Raw genomic sequence first — 19,862 nt, forward strand, 5'->3', positions numbered from 1 at the left:
CCTGAATTCAATCAAATTTGTCAAATGTTTCAAGAGTATTATCTAATATTGTGTTTCACTCTGAGGACAGTAGTCTCAGAGAGATGACCATGCTGATGGTCTATTTATCTGTGTAAATATTTATTTATTAAACTATTTATAAGGTTTAAATTATTTTTGTTCAGATAAATATTATGTGCACCTTTATGTTGTGGTTAATATAGCAAAGTACTTATATCCTTTATATTTAATCAATTTATTATTTTGCTTTGTTCATTGAATTTTTACTATAGAAATCATCTTGTATTTATTATTGAAAAAAGAAATGCCAAACCTAAATGTGCAACCTGATTTAAGAGTGGGTGGTACAATTTATTTACCCATTATTATTATATTTGTGTTATAAGCAAAAATAGACTTCCTCTAAGCCAGAGTTTACATTGTCCTCTGGATATGGCAGTGATCCTAACAAATGCAGTTTCTGTTTTCTTGTGTCTTTGATTTTTGTAGGGAAAGTAATATAAACACAATAATCAATCGATTTTAATTGAATATTAATTATTTTAAAAATTAATACTCGTTAATATTAGAAATTAATATTAGTTAGGTTTAATGCTAAAATGAGAAGAAGGAAACTAGAGGGCCTTACACTGGCCATCAAGAGGTACTTCCAGGTACTCCCTCTCTACCTGAAAGAGAAGAAATAGAGTAAATGTGCCTCTAGGAAGTTGTCAGAATAGAAATCCTCTGATCATTCTCTTCATCATCAAATTCGCAAGAAAGAAATGATTCTTTAATTAATACAGTTATTGAACTGATTGTCTTTACCTAACAGATTAAGTCACATTGCCCATATGTTGTCATTTTAAGAACTCTTATTTCTGCTTTAGTCACAGGATGCAGTGAGTTAAATTGTTCAAAATATTTAAAATTGTCTTCTGTTAAGATGAATATCTCTAGGGGCATCATTCCTTAAGAGATAGCTATACTGATGTTGTGTACATATTCATATATTGGGGAACTTCTGGTTTCTCGTTCAACATGTAACGATCTTGGAAGTTGTCATTCCCGACTTCACAACAACAACAACAACAACAAAAAAGCAGAATGAATTGAAAAACAACAACTCTGCCTAGATCCATCAAGAACTGAGGTCCCTGAGCACTGCCCTGATAACTGGAGAGAAAAGGAATGCAGAGAACCACAGCTGAGCTGGAACAAAAGCCCGTAGCTGGAGCTAGTATTGGTAGGAACATTTAATCTGTAATTGTAGGACTGTTGGAGATTCCGTGGATGAGTTTGAAAATGAAAAACTCCAGGGACCCAGATTTAGAGGAATCCCACATTTTTGTTGAGTTTTACCTCCAGAAACCCCATCAGGTTTTCACTTTGAAGATCCGTGAAATATCTCCTGGTTTTTCCAGCAGAAGAGGGGAAAAGTAATCATTCAGGAACGTTCTGTTCTGAGTATTCTGTTCCCCTTAACAGAGGCTTGCCCACAAAGAAAACTATTTTAACAGAGCCTCTCCCACCTGGGAGAAGGGAAATGTCTAACTCCAACCCCCTCCAGACTTCCTGTCTCACCTAATAAGGTGGTAAAAAAGAAAAGAAAAGAAAAGAAAAAGGCCGAGAAGCACTTGTGAAGGCCATATCCCAGGAATACAGTTTCACTAAAAGACTGAGAGTAATCTATAGGATTATAGAACACCTCCCTTCCCCCATACCTACCACCACATCAGTAGGGTTCCTGTATAATAACAGGGGATTACAACTGAAAAGAGCTGCAAGAATCAGACTTTATTTAAGAAGGAGTCTCTAGGGAAACCCAAAGACTACAGGGTTTGAGAAAAAAGCAAAGCCACAAGAGGAAATTTTAGACTCTGACACCAGTAGCTACAGCAAACAGTAAACACAACCCAACTTTTAGTGAGGTAAATGCAAAACTTCACACAAAAAACCAATGGACTTCATTTCCATTTACCCACAACATCATGGTCAGCTTTCAACAAAATCTTTCAAGGTATACTAAAAGGTAAAAAGCACACTTTGCAGAGACAGAACAAGCACCAGAACTAGACTCAGATATGGTAGAGATTTTGAAATTATCAGATCAGGGATTTACTAACTGTAATTAATATGCCAAACGCTCTAATGTATTCATTTATCTACTTTATCTACATCATACTGTGTATTTAAAATAGTTCTGTTCATATAGTATCAAGCTCATCTTCATATATTCCAGTATAACAAAAAATGTTTACCTTTATCTTTTATCAAAGATTTTCTTGTTTATTAAATTTTCCCCCAGAGACACTGTGGATTTGTTTACTCTTGAAAAAGGAAATAACCTGAATTTGGAACCCATATTGAAAAATGGAGGATGAATTCAACTCACTCATTCCTTTTCCACAGTCAGTTATGTTTTAAAACTGTATATTTCTATGCCAGATTATGTGATAATTCTGAGATGATAGAGATGAAAAAAGCAAATGCAAAACTTATTCTCTTAGAGCTTTAACTTGGAAGAGAAAGAGATATAAAAACAGTAATCATGCTTAACAAATTTCAATTATGTTTCATGCGACAATGAGAGGTAAAGGACAAGGAATTCTCACCACAAGCTTGAATGAATGATGTGTTGAAGAAAGAGTGTCCAGCCTATAGAAAAGTTTTATAAGAGTTTATTTGAGCCAAAGTTTTGAGGACATGCCTGGAAGCCAAATCTCAACCGATTTGAAAATGCTCTGGAAAATGGCAGTTTTGCAGTTCCTTATATGCATTTAGAATCAAAGGAAAAATGTAAGGAAGGTTATATGAAATCTATTGGTGGTATATTGAGGTGGGGAGAAAGCAAAGCGTGGAAATCTCTAGGATTGGATAAAAAGCAAAATGGAGAAACACATACGTCTTTTACATTGGTGGGTACAGGATAGTTCATAATTAACATTTACTGCACATAAACCTGGTATGTGGAGAACACGATAACAATGAAGGGTTCTGTGGTCTTGTGCTCTGGTGCCTGCAGTTGTGCCTTTGAAGGGCCTGGAAAAGAAAAATACTCTCCCGTTTCAAAGGTATGTTATCCTGGATGCATAAGAACAATGGACAGGGCTCACTTAAGGTAAAGATTATTCTTTTCTAACTAAGGAAGCTATAGGACTGGCATACCTGCTACCACCTGCCCAGTTAGGAATTTATGATCAGACACCCTATGTGATCACTTTTCGTCACTGAGCTTGTCAGGCCTGCCATGTGGCCCCCCCTGAGCTTGTCAGTTTTATTACATAGCCCCTTTTTTATCCACAGATGTCAAGAAGGAAAAGAAAGAAGACTTACACTGTAAAGTGTCTGTGAAACATCTGAAGACAGAATTCCACTGGTACATGCATATGTAGATCTGGGATCTCCAATAATGTACATCCTGGAGATATTAATTTGCACTTGAATTCTACAAGCCAGGAGGGACTGGAACCAAATATTCAAACTAATGAAAGAGAGAAATTATGAGCCAAGAATAATATACCCAGCAAAGATATCCTTTAGACATGGAGGAGGAATAAAGTCTTTTCCAGACATACAAAAGCTAAGGGAATTTTCTAACACATGACCTGCACTACGAGAAATACTAAAGGAAGCTATTCGACCACCATCAACAAGGACAATTTGTGGCAACCAAAACATAAAAATGGGGAGAGTAAATGCCTGAACCAGAATATTGGAATGGAGAAAGTAAGCATGCTGAAGAAAATGGAATACTCTAAATATCAAACTTTCTTTTACATAAACTTAATGGTAACCACTGAAAAAAAATCCAGAACTGAAATATATACTGTAATAAAGAAGAAACATAGGGAAAAATTATAGAATACCACGCACAAAAATAATAGACAACGAAAAGGCAAAGAAACAATGGAGACACAGTCTTACCAGACAACTAAAGATAGAATGATAAGAAATCCTCATATATCAATAATCACCCTAAATGTAAATGGACTGAACTCACCAATAAAAAGGCACACAAAAATTGCACTTGTTTATTGCATTTTTGGAAATTGGGGTATGGTAATACATGTCATTACTTATGAGAAGGTGACCTACAGCTTATGAAGATGTTCAACTTTTTAGGTGAAAAGGAGAGCCTGCAAAAGGCAGAGAGGGAGTAGTCAGCGCAATTAGGAGACAACGAAGGAAGAATGATCTTCAGAAAGTACCGAAAAGAAAAAGAGTTTGAGAATTTCATAAGATAAAAGTTATTATTTATAACATGTGATATAAGATTCTGCATCGAATTTAGATTCTGTCAGGACACATGTGTGATACTGAGGAATTCACTTAACTTCTTGAATCTCAGTGTTTTCAAATGTATGATAATGTGGAAACAATCCTAGAGTCGTTGTAATTAAACAGACTGGAACATTTAAAAGCACTTAGCAGAGTATCTTCCACTGAGTGAGGGCTTACCACACTGTGCCTATTTTTTTTTTCCATGTAGATCTGTATGAGAATAGTGAATTCTCCCATCCCTCTCTCTGTAACTGACTGCAAAACCCTGACATTCTGAAAAACAGAATTGGGATAAAGTGGCTTATCAATTTTGTGTAATTATATACATAATAATATATACATACATATATACATGTATACTATAAAATGTATATACTCTATATACCATAAAATATGCTTTTATATATATATGTATTTGTGTGTGTGTATATATATATATATACACACACACACACACACACATATATATATGTCTATATCTGTGTATAGTATTCATTTGTTGATTCTGATACCTGGCACACTTCCCCCTTCCTATTCCTTCACTGGCATATCTTTTCCTTCCTCCCAAGTGTAGAAATCCCCCGCGAGCTCCCCTCATTCACTCCTCATTAAACTGAAACTGCCCATTCATACATACAGCTGCTTCCTTTTCCATTAAAGTTTCTGGCTGTCAATTTCCCCTTAAGAGTACAAAGCCACCAATTGAAACCACAAGTTGAGTGAAATTTCTAGGTTTTTCAGAAACTCTCACGAGAGGCATTTCCCCCCTCCCTGTGAATATGTTTGGGAAGAGGGAATGTCCCTGCTGCAATGATGTAACAGTAGCTGAAGCAAAAAGGAAATAGAAAATAGGACCCATATTACTCCGTGGACTATTAAAAAAACTATACAGGAAGAGTGCCACCTACTGGCCAAGATGAACATAAACAGCGACCAAGTCTAGAGACCTGGCTTCTCCTGTTCTATGCGTGTCTATCTTGCAGATTTATCTCAAGTTTTAAAAAAGGTTCTTTCTGACCACTGCGCTATACATCTGAAGCTGAAGTTTCATAATACTGAATGGCAACTAACTATAATTATATATATGTATATATATATAATTCAAGGGATGTACAGTATAGGGAATGGTACAGTGAATGGTTTTGTAACAGCTATATAAAATGTCAGAGGGGTAGTAGATGGGGAGAGTTATTACTTTGTGAGGGGTGTAAATGTCTATTACATTGTTTTGTACACCTGAAACTAACAACAACAACAAAAAAGCTTCTTTCTTGGAAAGAAGGGACGCTAATATAAGGAAGAAGCTCTTTTCCTTATACTTTGTATATTTAAAAAATACTTTATTTTTTAGATCAGTTTTAGGTTCACAGCAAGTGAGAAGATACAGCAATTTCCCACATACTACGTGCCCATTTACGCATAGCTTTCCCCATTATCGACATCTCCCACCAGATTTAACATTTGTTTCAACTGAAAAACCAACATTTACACGTTATCATCACCCAGAGTCCATAGTTCACATTTAGGTTCACAGTTGGTGTGTATTTTATGGGTTTGTACAAATGTATAGTGACATGTATCTATCATCGTATCAGTGCCCTAAAAATTCCTCTGTGCTCCACCTGTTCATCCACCTAACACGTGGCAACCATTGATCTTTTTACTGCTTCCATAGTTTTGCCATTTCCAGAATGTCATGTAATTGGAATCATATAGTTTGTCGCCTTTTCAGATTGGCTTCTTTCACGTAGCAATGTGAACTTGTTTCCTTCGTATCTTTTATGTTCTCTGGGCAAAAACTATGATGTGGCTCCACATTCTCACCTTACCATGAAAAATCTCGGTGGCCATGTCCCCATCATATCCAGAAGTTACTGTTATATGTTCGAAAGTACTAGAGAACCAAGCAGGAAGGAGGGCTGGTGAGGAGGGATGCTGAGGTGGCAGCAGAGGGGCACAACCCACAGGCTTGCCCAGCACAGGCAGGTCCCTGAGCAGCGTGACTGGAGAGGTGGCACTGGGATGCTAGGCCCTTACGCTGGTTCCCTTGCAGCTATGATAGATCACAGGTCTTCAAACAGCCGGGTCTTGTGAGCACAAGGAGTGAGAGCGTGAAGGTGGCCACGCCTCCACCCTCTCCACCTGCAAAGCCCTACTCGCTGAAGGTCAAGACTGCCCAGCCCAGCTCAGAAACAGTGAATAGAGGGAACTCTGACCACTGTCTACACTCAACGAGGTGGTAAAGATTCCAGGAGCTCCTCTGGGCCTCTGTTTAGCGGCTTGCACATTCTGATTCCACGAGGAGGAGGCTGCACCAGGAGGAGGGTTCTCGTATGCTCAAAATAGAGTTTTCATAACACCCATCCCTGTTTTTCCGTATTATTAACATCTTATATTTAGTAAGGGACATTTGTCACAATTAATGAAGCTATATTGATAATTATTGCATGGAGTCTACACTTTATTCAGGTTCTCTTAGGTTTTACCTACTGTTCTTTTTCTCTTCCATGATCTCTACCAGAATCCCACATTTCATGTAGTTGTCAAAACTCCTTAATCTCCTCTGGGCTGGGGCAGTCCCTCAGAATTCCCTTGTTTTCCATGTCCTCAACAGTTGTGAGGAATGCTGGTCAGGTACCTCAGACTGTCCCACAATTGGGATTTGTCTGATGTTATTCTGATGATTATGGTGGGGTTACAGGTTTTTGAGAAGACTACTTATAAAGTGCCATTTTATTCACACTGTATTGAGGGTACATTCTGTTGACATGATGCCATGCAGGTGTCAGGAAGGGTCTCTAGTCCCGCTCCCCACATAAGAACGCAGGATATGGTGAGACCAAAAAGGAACACCCATGGAGCCATAGATAGGGGAGTCATACCACTATTTTCTCGCTGGCGGTTGGGTTGGAAACACAGGAGGCAGGAGCCACATGATCCACAACCCACCGTCCACTTGTCTCTGCCAACCAACCTCACTTGCTGGCTGCAATCCTCTCTGCAATCCATAATCCACACTCCACCACGCCACGCCACTACACCACCCTTTGCTGTCTTAACCGTGGCAGTTATAACAGTGGCTAATGGCTAACCGGTAACAGCCAATGGCCAACTAGTCACAGCTGATGACCATCTACTACCTGAGCCAGCACCTTTCTATGTGACGCCAAGAGCCTGGAAACTGCTCTCTGGGGCTCTGTCCCCACACATGAGTTGTCACTGCTGATGTTCACCTCCATCACCTGGCTGTGGTTGTGTTTTTTTTTTTTTTTTTTTTTTACTGTGAAGTTCCCGTTCCCCTGTCCAAGTTGTGCTCCACGGGGAGAACCCATGGTTGGATTCAATGCTTGCTTCTAGATAAACCCCACAGACATAGCAGATCTTTAAGCAGCACTTACCTTGTTCGCTGACCTTGTCACTTTAACCCCAAGATCCCCCAAACACCCACCTTCCCTAAAGCCCAGTCAGTTCTTCATCCATGATGGATAGTTTTCCTAACATTCAAAAGCCACTATTTTCAGAAAAACATTATCTCTGAACACTTTCAGAGATGGATTGTCTTGTGGAGGTTGAGGTGGGGCAAGGTGACCCAATTTTCACGTTCTTAGCTTTGGACCCAATTCTCTTCCAGTGGCTAGAAGTGACCTGAGGGGCACTTGAAGATAGGCGGAGCTTTCTTTCCCAAGTCTGATCACGTGTCTTCCCTATACTCCCAGGTTTGTAAGCCCTTATATTTGTTCTGCCTCCCCTTGTGTTGCCTCTTTCCCCTGCCCCTTCTAAGCACACAGAAAGCCAGGAATTCTGGGTTTTTTGTTCTCAAACCTGTGACATGGGGAGAGGAAATGGGAGTTCATGGTCAGCTGTACATTTGCCTTGAGGCTAAGTTAGAAGTGGTGAGAAGCAGTGCTATCTCGTCAGCCTGCATTAAGAATAGAGGGGAGGTCTGGGGGCAAGGGGAAGCTATTCCCCACCAAAAGATTCAAAGTCATGGGGATTCTCCTCACCTATCTGAAATTAGGGTCTGAAGAGTCCAGTCCATTTTTGGGATATGTGAAGTTTCTTGTCTTTTACTGTTCCTAGAGGCTGAGTGGGAAACTTCCGGTCCCAGAATGCCTGTGCAACCCCAATTACTCCACCCCGTGACCATACATGTTTTCTAGATACTGAGGAAGCAGAGGGAAGGATGAAATCTAGGTCCTGAGACATGGTTTTTGGTTTTCCCACTTCTAAAGCCTCTGAGCATTTGTACGTTTTGTTGTTGTATTTTTGTGGTAGGATTATATTAACAGAATTTAAAAATAGAGATACATTCAGAAATACAACTAAAGGAACCCGAGATGACAGAGGGGGTACAATGCCACTGCTAACATCCCTCCCTAACCCTGATCACCTTCCGAAAGTCAAGGCTGGCTCTCAGTGAGAGCTAAGCTGACCCTTTGTTACTCTAAGCCTGAGCTCCTGACTAGCCCTGAACTTCCTTTAAATATGGCTGAGGCAGAAGACACAAGTCTCCTTTTTAGAGAACAGCAAGCACATTTGGAAATAGATCTCTACATATAATAGACACAATCTACTTCAGAAGATGTGGTAATTGAGAACCAAATGATTTTCTAGAAACATTTTGGGAGGGGAGTGGTAGATGAGGGTAAAGGGGATCAAATATATGGTGATGGAAAGAGAACTGACTCTGGGTGGTGAACACACAATGTGATTTATAGATGATGTGATACAGAATTGTACACCTGAAATCTATGTAACTTTACTAACAATTGTCACCCCAATAAACTTAAAAAAAAAGAAAAAAGAAACATTTCTTTGAGAGAAATTTTGCAGGTAGTAGGGAATGCGGGAGGACTTTCTGGCTGACCTCAGGTAACATGCTCCCAGAGGCAGAATGTGGGGCGGGATTATGGATAGCGTGACTGATCCATGGCTGTGCTGTGGGGAAACTCCTAAAGACATGCTGGAGCCATTGTCCAAGGCTTTGCACAGCTGAGACTTTTTGGGTCCTCACTTGGAACCTTCGAAAACCAGTGAGACCACTGGAATCTATAGGGTGTTTCACATTATGGGAATCGAGGAGATCCTGAGAGAGAACGGGATCAGGGGATGAGGTGGGTTCCAAAGACAGAGTAGGGTCTGGATTGGGAATAGGGTCCTGGATCTGAGTGCATTCTTGGTGTAGAAGGAAAAAGGTTAAATGGTGGGATGAAAAATTGTCCTGACAATGTGGGATCCAGTGACAAAGGGGGCTCTGATCAAAGAGAGGCATACAATGGTTATATGGTGAAAGAAAGGAAAGTGGGTGGTATAGTCCAATCAGAAGGTGGAGGCCAGAGAGAGTTACCCCTTAATGGATATCAAAGGTGACCCTGAGAACCATCTTCCTGATTCTGAAAACAACAATGTCTTCTTCCTTGGTTGCTCTAACCCGTCCCTCAGAGAAAGGATGTTGCTGTAACTGGTCCAGAAAGCTACCCACTAAAGGAAGCTTGTGCAGGTATCTGCAAGAGATAGGAGGTACAATGTGCATTTAAAATCAGGATGGGGACAGGCAAGGCTGGCAGGGTCACATTTGCCCACCCGTCTGACTTCATGATATTCTTTTTATCCCCACGCCAAGGCTTGATTTCACGTCCCTCTTCCTATGGTTCTCCCTCTCATGTCAACTCTAGGTTGCATTGGGGCCCGGGAATTTCACAGGTAACCTAGGGAGATGGATGCCTGAAATAACAGATGAGATGAATCACCTTTTCTGAAGAGAAAGTAGGTCCAATGCCACATTAGCGCCTTTGCAGTGAGGGCTCCGAACAGAGAAAAGAGAAGCCTGGTCACATCAGGTGAAGGAGGACCTTGTAGGAAGCTGAGTAGAATGTTCCATTAGGAATGGATCCTTTCAAGATTACATTCTGAATGCTCGGGGATTAGGATTCAAGGTCAAACGTTCAATGGCAAGAATAGTCAGGCTCACCTACATTTTGCACTATGTCACTTTAAAGTCCTTTCACACACATTGTCCCAAGTAATCATCACAATGAGCCCGTACTCTCTCAAATGAGGAATCTGAAGCTTAGGGAAGTTGACAACTTGGAGTATGTCCAAAAGCAGGACACAGAAATTTTGCCTCCAAAACCAATAGTCCTTCCACTACATCTCACAGCACCACCTAGTGGGCAAGATCCGTGGCCCCAAATCAATCACAGTTCGGTTCCCACGAGTGGGCAGAATAGGCATTAGGAGAAGTGTCCCAGGCCTCACAGTCCTCCGAAGAAGCTCCCCTCTGAAGTCATTCTTTTCTGAGAAGGCCCGGTTCTGGGAACTGACCTCCTCTGTGATTGTAGACCTGAGCCTCACTGAACAGCAATATTTAGGTTAATCCAGGGAGTGCCTGGCATTCGGCAGGAGAACATTATCCTTTCAGGCTCCAGCTTTTCCTTCCTGCTTCTGTGTTGACGCTGAAAGACAAGGAAAATGACATGGGAGGACAATTTCATTCTCCTCTTCCCAAGAGAGCAGCAGACATTCATTATTCGTGAATTGTGTGAACATCTACATAGATCTCAGATCTGTATTCTTGCTAGGTTATTCAGCTTTAAAGTGCGTAAAAGGGTTTTCTACTGATCCTTCTCTGAAAAACTCAAAGAATGGTTTACTGCACCTGGCCCTTTTGAAATATTTCATGCATTAGTCCTCTGCTGAAGAGAACACAGCATCTCAGATCTTTAGGATCACTCATGCTCCATTTGATAGGACTCCAGCCCTGAGGACATATCAAGTAGATATGATTAGAGACTTTCAGAGCCTCAGCGTAGCTCTCTATGTTGGCCTTGACATGTAGAGAGTCCTGGCCAGAGATACCCAAGCTGGGAGGGTGACTGATGAACAAAGGGTAAGGACCTGTTCTCCTTGGGTGTCTTAACAAGTCAGTACATGGACCTTGAATCAGCAGTTTGACACTATCCTGGAGCCCTCTACCTCACCTATTCATTGAAAACATCTCACCTTCCTTATTACATTTGGATCCACACTATCTAAAACTGAATTACTCAAGATAATACAATTTTCTTACACAAATTCCTTTTTTTTATTAGTTAATTTATTGTTTTAACCACTCCATACCCTTTGAATCACTCTTTCTTTTGCTTTTTGCTCTTTTTATTTGGAAGTTATTGTTGTATTTTTTGCTAGTTTTGACCTAAATGGTTAAAGAATCTTTAAATTTTTATAATTACACAAGAACTACATAAAATATTTACTTTGATGTGTGTATATATATTTTAAAATTCAGTCAATTCCACTAAATAAGAACCCTTGATCGCAGGGGATCACTTCCAATTTCCAGTCCCTTCAAAGGGATGGGTAACCTTTTAGAACGTGTGTGTGTGTGTGTGTGTGTGTGTGTGTGTTTGGGTGTGTGTGGTATTATACCAAAACATCATTGAATAGTTTTTTTTAACCAGATATTTTCTGAAAATATTTCAACTTCAGTCTCAGTACATATAACCTGACCTAATTTCATATAACCAATGGATGTACCATTGTTTAATTACTATTTGATGGTTATCCTCTTCTGGATACTTAAGTACAAACAATCCTGCAATAAATAGGCAAGTGTGCCTTTACACCTATGACAGAATATGGCACTAAATTAGGCACCTAGGAGTAAAACAGCTTGGTTTTTTGAATGCTAATATCAGCCAAATGTTATTAGCCAATACGTCCTGCACAAAGACTACACTCATTTCAAAGCATTGAATATATATTTCCACAACATCACACCAATTCTATATATAAAAGATGTTTTAAAATTTGAATTCGTCTTTCTCTAATTAGCTGTATTAGTCATTTTCTAGTCAGGAAAAAAGAAAACTACACCACTTGTTTTAACAGAGAGAATTGAATATAGGAAATAGAAAAAAAAAATATGTTGGAAACCAGTGAAAGGTAAAACGTGGAGGCTTGGGGAGCCAAGGGGAGAGTCTGAGGTTCTTAGAACCTACAAGCTTGCAGAAGGGGACACATGGAACTGGCATCAGACTTCTGAGGAAGAATGCTAATCTTGCTGATGCTGGTATCGTGGGAATTTGGAGAAGGGCTATAAACTCAGAGGTAGGACTCACCGATGGTACCTTGGTGAATGAAAGGAGGATGAATCAGAAAAGGCGAATGCAGAAACATGCTGCAAATGGCAACCGATGTTTGTTGCTGGAGTGATTGACAGGTTACAACAGAGTAAGAAAAGAGTATGGCCCGCCCTCCTCTTTCAACCCGACAGGAAACAAGCTGGGAAGGGTAAAACGAGGTTTACAGAATCCTGGCACCATCAGTACAAAGCAGGATAGAAAAGACTGCATTTGGAGCTGAGACACAGTAAAGAAGCCAGCACAATAGTGAAGTTGAGAATCTTTCCCTGTTTGCTGTTGTGATTTATAATAATAAATATATCTTTGGTCTTTGTCCCATTTCTGGGGCAGAGCTCCTAAAACCCTTGGACAGAGAGAGTCTTTTATAGAAGTCTCTGTAAAACCTTGATCTAACTTTGGCTCCCAACTTGTAGGTTTCTCTCTATTCTTTGGAAAAATCTTACAGCCAGCAAGCAAAAGAATGGGAAGTAGTTGCATGAATGAGTAGTGAAGATAAAGGGAATGAATGAGCAGGACACTGCAGAGATTTTTACCCTGGAGTGGAAGGAAACTGCTACAGTATGGGAGTGAATGAATCAATCAAGGGAAGATGAGTCTAAATTGCATATGGAAATGCCAAGGACTTAGAATAACAAAGGTAATTTAAAAGAAGAATAAACATAAAAAACATATTTCCAGATAACAAGAATTATTTTAAAGCTACAGTGTAGTGGTATTGATGTAAGAATAACAAAGAGAAAAATGGTGGAGGATAGAGCGTGCAGAAACAGACCCATCCAAATATTATTAACTGAGTCACAATTATTGTGTCATTTAAGTGGAAGAAGAAATAGCCTTTCCAATAAATGGAGCTTGGACAACTGGCTGTCTACATGGGAAAACAAAGAACTTTGACTCATACCTCAAACCTTACCTAAAAATTAATTAGAGAGAAATCATAGACCTAAATGTAAACACTGAGACTATTTCTCTGTATTCTTCTAGAGTATTTGTAGCCTTAGCTTTTGTATTTACAATGAATTAACGATAACAAATGTAAGGAGTTACCTAATATATGATGCCATTTATATGAAATTCAAAAACAGGCAAAGCAAATATATGGTAATGGTGGCCACAGATTTGGTTATCTTTGGCCTGGGGTTATTCAGTGGGAGAGGGCCCAAGCAAGATTTCTGAGATTCTGAAAATGTTCTATCTGGATATCATACATATGTAAAAATACAACAAGATACATACTTAATATTAGTGCATTTTACTACAGATAAGTTATACATCAAAGCAAAAGTTTAAAATCAAATTAAAAAAAACAACCTTCTTACTAGGACTATTTCTGCACAAGCCATTCAGTCTCAGAGATAACAGCTACTGCCCACCACTTATGGTTTTAAGTTTGTTCACTGCTTTACATACAGTATCTTAGTTCTTCCTCTCAATTATATTTGCAACCTGTAGGTATTTTCAGTATTATTAGTACTATTACTATTACTAAATAGGTTACATAATTTTCCTAAGAAGACTGTAATAAAATTCAAAAGAAATTTATAATGCTACTAGGAAACTATGTTAGATCTGAAATACTATGAAGAATATAAGAAAAATACTTGAACTTATTTTTTGATTATTCACCATTTGTAACTCATCATGAACAAATATGTCAGATTTAGGTATGTTCTCTTTAAGAATAGTGACAAAACAATAGAAAAAAGATTGAATGACTATTGAAATAAAATAAAAAACTGGATATATTTAGCTTATGAAATTAATAAATTGGAAAAATCTGGTATTTACATAAAAATGCTCTTGGCCAAGGATATGGAAACAGAGGAAAGATGGCAAATGCATACAAGGATGAACAAGCCATTATGACCCTCAAAAATGATTATGCTAAATTTGTGCCTTATTCAACTCAATGTCGATTTAATCGGTAACAATGTTGCTTTTGTAACTTAAAATATGATAACCTTTTTTAGTATTGTACAAAGGATAAATGCATTTTTTTCATTTTGCCTGTCCTAAAAACCACATTAAAAACATATATAGATACTTGATGGGTATCAAGGTCAAATACAATCATGGCAAAATGCAATCATGGCACTTCACACACAAACTAAAGATGTCTACCAAATATTTAAAGATATAATATCAATTGACAAAGTACCATATGCTGAACTCTAAAACATCTCGGCACAACTAGATTGCACATTTTTATCCATTTAATTTGGTGGGATATTTTGAACCAAATTAGAAAAGTTAATAGCTTTACAATTAAAAGAAAAATCTATAAATAAAGAAGCTGTCTTCATAGAAGGCCTACCTTTTTCTTACCACAGGGAGAGAACGTATCCAAATTTGGAAATGGCCTTGAAAATTTTATAGAAAATACCAGTGATATGGGATGCTGCAATATAAATTTCAGTGGGCTGAAGTTAGTTAAAAATTACTTAAGATCACAAAACATTTCAAAAACAGTAAACAGTGAAAACAAGATTATCAAAAAGTATATTTTGAAAAGACTATTGATTAGTTTCCTTCTATTTGAATGAAGAAAGTAAAATGATAATGAATTCCGGTTTTGTTATAAATAAAACATTTAAACTTAAAATAGTGTGAATTTTAATACACCTATTTTTTAACTACTTTAACGCTGTAAGAAAAATTAACCATTAAAAAATGGTAAGAGTATATAGGGGTACAGTTTGTATCAGGGTCCAATAAGTCTCAGTTACCAATAAGTCTCAGCTCCACTGGTCTTGTTCCCAAGTCATTCCACTGGAGGGTCCCCAAATTTTGTAGATTCGTGTCCAGATTGTAGATGCGTTTACCCTTCCCCTGAATTCTTGTCTTGCTTTCCAGAAATAATCCTGAATCCGAACACATACCACTGCACGCTCTGATTTCCAGCGGGCAATCCCCGAATGAATGGGCACTTTTGTAAACCGGTCTGGCTAAAATATTCTCCGATAAAGGAGAGAATCCCGGCAGGGGCAGGTCTAGAAAATGAAAGGCTCCGTGCAAAGCCCGGCAGAGCTGCCCCGACGCAGTAAGGCGCCAAATGGAAGAGTTTACTCGCAGTTCCCGCGGCCCCGGGGCTCCTCGCCCGGGCCGGGGTTCCAGCGGACAGCTAAGCCCAAGTTGCCCGGGTGGATGCGGCGCCGAAGTCCGCCGCGCTAGACCGGGAGGCTGGTCCCTCTGGGTCGGCGGCGTCGGTTGGTCCGTTACGGCGAGTTCTGGCGCCCCCTTCCGGCCGTTTGGGGCAGCGCAGCGAGGGAGCTTTGCGCGCGCCGCTGAGCAATGGCCGCGCGCTGTGTCTGCTGAATCACTTAACTCAATGGCATAAATCTATTCAGTAATAGTATTGCTGATGCTTTGCTCCAGTTCCTCCTGGCCTCATGGCCGTGAAAAGCAGGGAATCTTCATGCTTTTGAGATATCTGAAAGACATAGCTTCTCAGTCATGCCAGAATGACAGGATCTGCTTTAATTTTTTTTCACTACAAAATAGGAGATATCAGCATCCAGAAGACACAAGCCATTTGTTTTTACATCAGATCCTCAACCTGTTCCACACAGAAGACTACAGTACAGCTTGGAGTAAGATCTGCTGGTTAAATTACTCTTTAGCCAGTCTGGAACAACTGGAGCAGAAAATGAAAGCAGAAAATCTTCTGGCTTGTCCTTTCTTAGTAATGTGGTCTGAAATTACTTCCAAGGAATCAGCAGCTATCAAAAGGAGAAGAATATAGCTGCTGTGCTTTGGAGGTTGTCAGAGGGATGAGTGAAGTGTGCTTTCCCCCCATTTTATAAATTCCAAAGAAAAATTAGGAAATAAGAAAATTATTCTCATGACACTCTAATCAATTATATTATTGACAAATCCAAGAAAGCAAGCTGTACTGTATTATCAGTGCTTGCTGTAAAATATCTAAAATCAAAATTAAGGCTTTATATTTAAGATATATTGAGTTTCTAAAATATATTCAGAAAAGTAAATGATCTATGTTTCTTAAGGAAGTAAACTTATGATAATACATTTTTTATGTATATTTTCAATTTTTTGGAAGATATTCGCTGTCCTTAGAATCTAAAATATAACTTCTTATGGAAAACTTTATATTCTTTTGTTACAGACTTCTGTCTGTAAAGGTAATGTTAGCTGGACACACAGATAAATATGAAAATATCAGTATTTTGAATATAACCAAATTTATCTTTCCTTCATGTAACACCTCAATGCAAGCATTCCTGATCAGATGACTGTTGGTCGGCTCTCCCCCAAACAGTGATTCAGGGACCCCAGTACCTTCTATTTAGGGCCTTTGCTATTATCATCAATGTGTGACTTTAAATGTGGTTGTGGTGCTTGGGTTTATTCCACCCAGTTGTAAAAGGAAAAAGCATGGTAGGTCACATGGGCATCTTTTCATGGGCCAGACCTGTGCAGAAAAAAACTTAACTTCGAACCACAATCAATTGACCAAGGTTCCTTTACATGGCCGCACCTAACTGTAAAGAGATTGGGGAAGGGAATCTGATTTTGTGACCAGTAAGAAGATACAAGTTTGGTGAATAAAACCATATATTGTTATTGACCACAAATCTGATTCCACAAATTAAAGGCAAGCAAGGAATGTGAGAGGAGAGGGCATGGCCCTTTAAAAGGGAGAGTATCATGGGTTCCCTATGGCATAGTTGAAGCACATCCACTTCTGGACTGGAAGTACATGCTTACAAACCAGTCTCTGTTCAAGCTCTCTGCTGGTTGAGGCCGTGCTGGTTACCTCACAGCCCTCCTACACCATTCCACCTCTCGGTAAGTCCCCGACAGAATGCTTCTGGCCTATTGTTATTACATGGAAGCTTTAGGATGAGAAATCTTGTCCATTTATCTCTGCGACCTGGGCAATGTGTGTAGGGCAAAAGGGGTTAGTCGAGATTCACTAGTCCCTCTTACTACCTATGTGCTACAACTTGAAAATATCCTCTTTAGGCAGCTACAGCAACACATATTGCAGAGACCCCCCCCATAGTCCCAGAAATCTGGGTGCATATTTAGCAATGTTCTGGGAAAAGCTGGACCACGTGAACAGAGAGTCATACTCTAAGAAATGTACTGAGTAGGAGTAACTGTGTAGGGAACTAATGGTAACATGCCTGCTTCTCTTTCCTTTTTAGAAACTCTGCTCATTGTTAATGATGTAGCATAACATAATTAGAGTGATTGGAGTTTGCAGTTAGACTGTTTTGGGTTTGAATCTTGACTTCGTCACTTGGTAACTGTGTGGTCTTGGATACATCAATGTGTCTAAAGCTCATTGTCCTTAACTAGAAGTGTGAACAATAAAAATTATACATCTACATTATAGAATTGTTGACATCATACACTTTACAATAAATGATACACTTTATAATCAGATGAAATATGAAAATAGGAATTTGGACTTTTTGAGGAGCTCTGCAGTGTTGGTGTCATCAATGTTCCTGCTCTGGTTCTCCAAAGGATGGGGCGTTAGGACCTGGATAAAGTTGATGACGATTGTTGCTCAGTGAAAGTAACTCTTCACAGCCTATCTTGGGATCTCACTTCCAGGTCGTGCCTGGTACAAAATAAGTGCTCAAAGATTATCATCCAAAGCTCCAGTCTACTATACAGTATAATTTCTTGTTTCTTTACCAACACATATTACTCTGTCTATGATCAATAAAGACTATCTCTTACACATGTTGTCATATCTGCATTACTTGAGATGTTTTGAGAATTTACACCTGGCTCTCCCTTCTCTTAGTGCTAGGGAGACTATTTTGAATTTATAGATTCAACCTCTAAATGGATACACTGAGAGATAAGAGATAGAGCTGGGGTTTCAGCTAGTTCCTTACAGTCTAATTGTTGGTCATATGCCTTTCCTATAGGGGAAGAGAGAAAAAATTTACTTAGTGAAAAGAAAATTTGCATGTGGTGTAGTGTAAAGAAAATTGCCCTGGCAGACCTGGGTTATTAGATTTCCAAGATAAACCTTTAACTTCTGTGGGTCTCAGGTGATTTATCTACGTGATATTGGCCAGGTATGAGAAGATAGGAGGCTTGGTCCAGTTGTTCTCTGAAGTCATTTTCCTATCAGGGTCCTATGGGAAAGTTCTAGAGGAAATATGTCTTAGGGTGGACTGTGGGTACTCCTCTGTTACTATTTGCTCTTCACCCCCCCCTTAAAAGGAAAATCCTACTATAGTAAGATCATCCAAGGGATAGTTATAGGATACCTGCAAGGTAGTTTCTTAAAAAAGATTAAGATTCATCCAAGAGGATATTAGGATACCTGCAGGTAGTTTCTTAAAAAGCTCTGGATCCTTCCAAGCTTCTTTCCTTCACCTGGGAGGTCTGGAGCTCTACTGGATTCACCTGGAATCTCAATCCCATCTTCTCATACCTTATGTCGATCCCTTGCTTTGAATTGTTTCCATGTTTGTCTGATTTCTGTCCCACTGCTTTCTACCTGACTGCTTTCTTTCTACTTTCTCCCTTGAACTTGATGGGTAGCTGGAAGGTCACTTCTCAGTTATTCCAGAGGTTCCAGCTCATGTTCTTTCTTCTTCAGCATTTGTAGTGAGACTTAGGGATTCGTCACCATCAGCCAACTTGGTCCTGGACCAGAATCCCAGGTCCAACTTATTTGAAAGGGTTATCAGAAACTTAGCTCCAAGGGATGGAGATGAAATTCAGTTTTCTAAGAATGATTCTTTGATTATTATCGAAAGGTTTTTGAACCTGGCTGGAAAAAAATTACATTTCTAACCTTGACATGAGCTACTGACCTCACTGAACCTTCCTCCATGGTGAATTTTCTTCTGACTCTAAAAGCTTTGATGCTCGTTCCCTTGTAAACACGCTGGCTGCCACTCTCAATCCTGCAAATTTGTCTTTATCACTTCAGCTCACACAGGCAGTGCTCATTGTTACATGATCATGATATAGCTCATGTGATTCTTTCTGGAGATAATGTCCAGTGAGCACATACTTTCAACAAATGCATTCTGTGAAAGAAATTGATATGTAGAACTTGAAGGTTATTGATGGGGAAGGTCGGTGAGCAAACAGCAAACTCAAGAATCTTTGAGAGAAAACAGGAACCAAATCCTAACCCCTTCATTCCAAAGTTCAATTATTAAAACTTGACTAATTGTCTTAGTGCAGTTCTTGATATTGTAAGTCAGGCCCAGGGATAACAACAACATTTACAAATAATATTTTAAATTAAGTACAAATGTCTCTTTTTTGTTTAAATTAGGCTGTTTATACAAATATCGCAATAATATACATTAACTTACTTTGGGGTGAGAATATGATAAATACGTGAATCTAATAATATAAATTTGACTATTAGAATTACTATTATGAATTAGAACTTTTTCAATTCACTATACATTTGTTTCTTTGTTTGAAAGGAGCAGGGCATCAAAA

At 39.2% G+C, this 19,862-nt stretch overlaps 1 protein-coding gene across 1 annotated transcript; it reads right to left on the reverse strand.

Moving 5' to 3' along the window:
• Window positions 1-9,044: 9,044 nt before the first annotated feature.
• On the reverse strand, window positions 9,045-19,236 carry LOC117031500 (uncharacterized). Its single transcript, XM_033122006.1, has 3 exons — window positions 19,198-19,236; window positions 15,134-15,746; window positions 9,045-10,718 (listed from the first exon to the last, which is right to left on the reverse strand). The coding sequence occupies exons 1-3, from the start codon at window positions 19,234-19,236 to the stop codon at window positions 10,681-10,683; spliced, it is 690 nt and encodes a 229-aa protein (XP_032977897.1). The 3' UTR covers window positions 9,045-10,680.
• Window positions 19,237-19,862: the final 626 nt, after the last annotated feature.

The sequence above is a fragment of the Rhinolophus ferrumequinum genome, chromosome 12, assembly GCF_004115265.2.
Source record: "Rhinolophus ferrumequinum isolate MPI-CBG mRhiFer1 chromosome 12, mRhiFer1_v1.p, whole genome shotgun sequence".
NCBI classification, from domain to species: Eukaryota; Metazoa; Chordata; class Mammalia; order Chiroptera; family Rhinolophidae; genus Rhinolophus; species Rhinolophus ferrumequinum.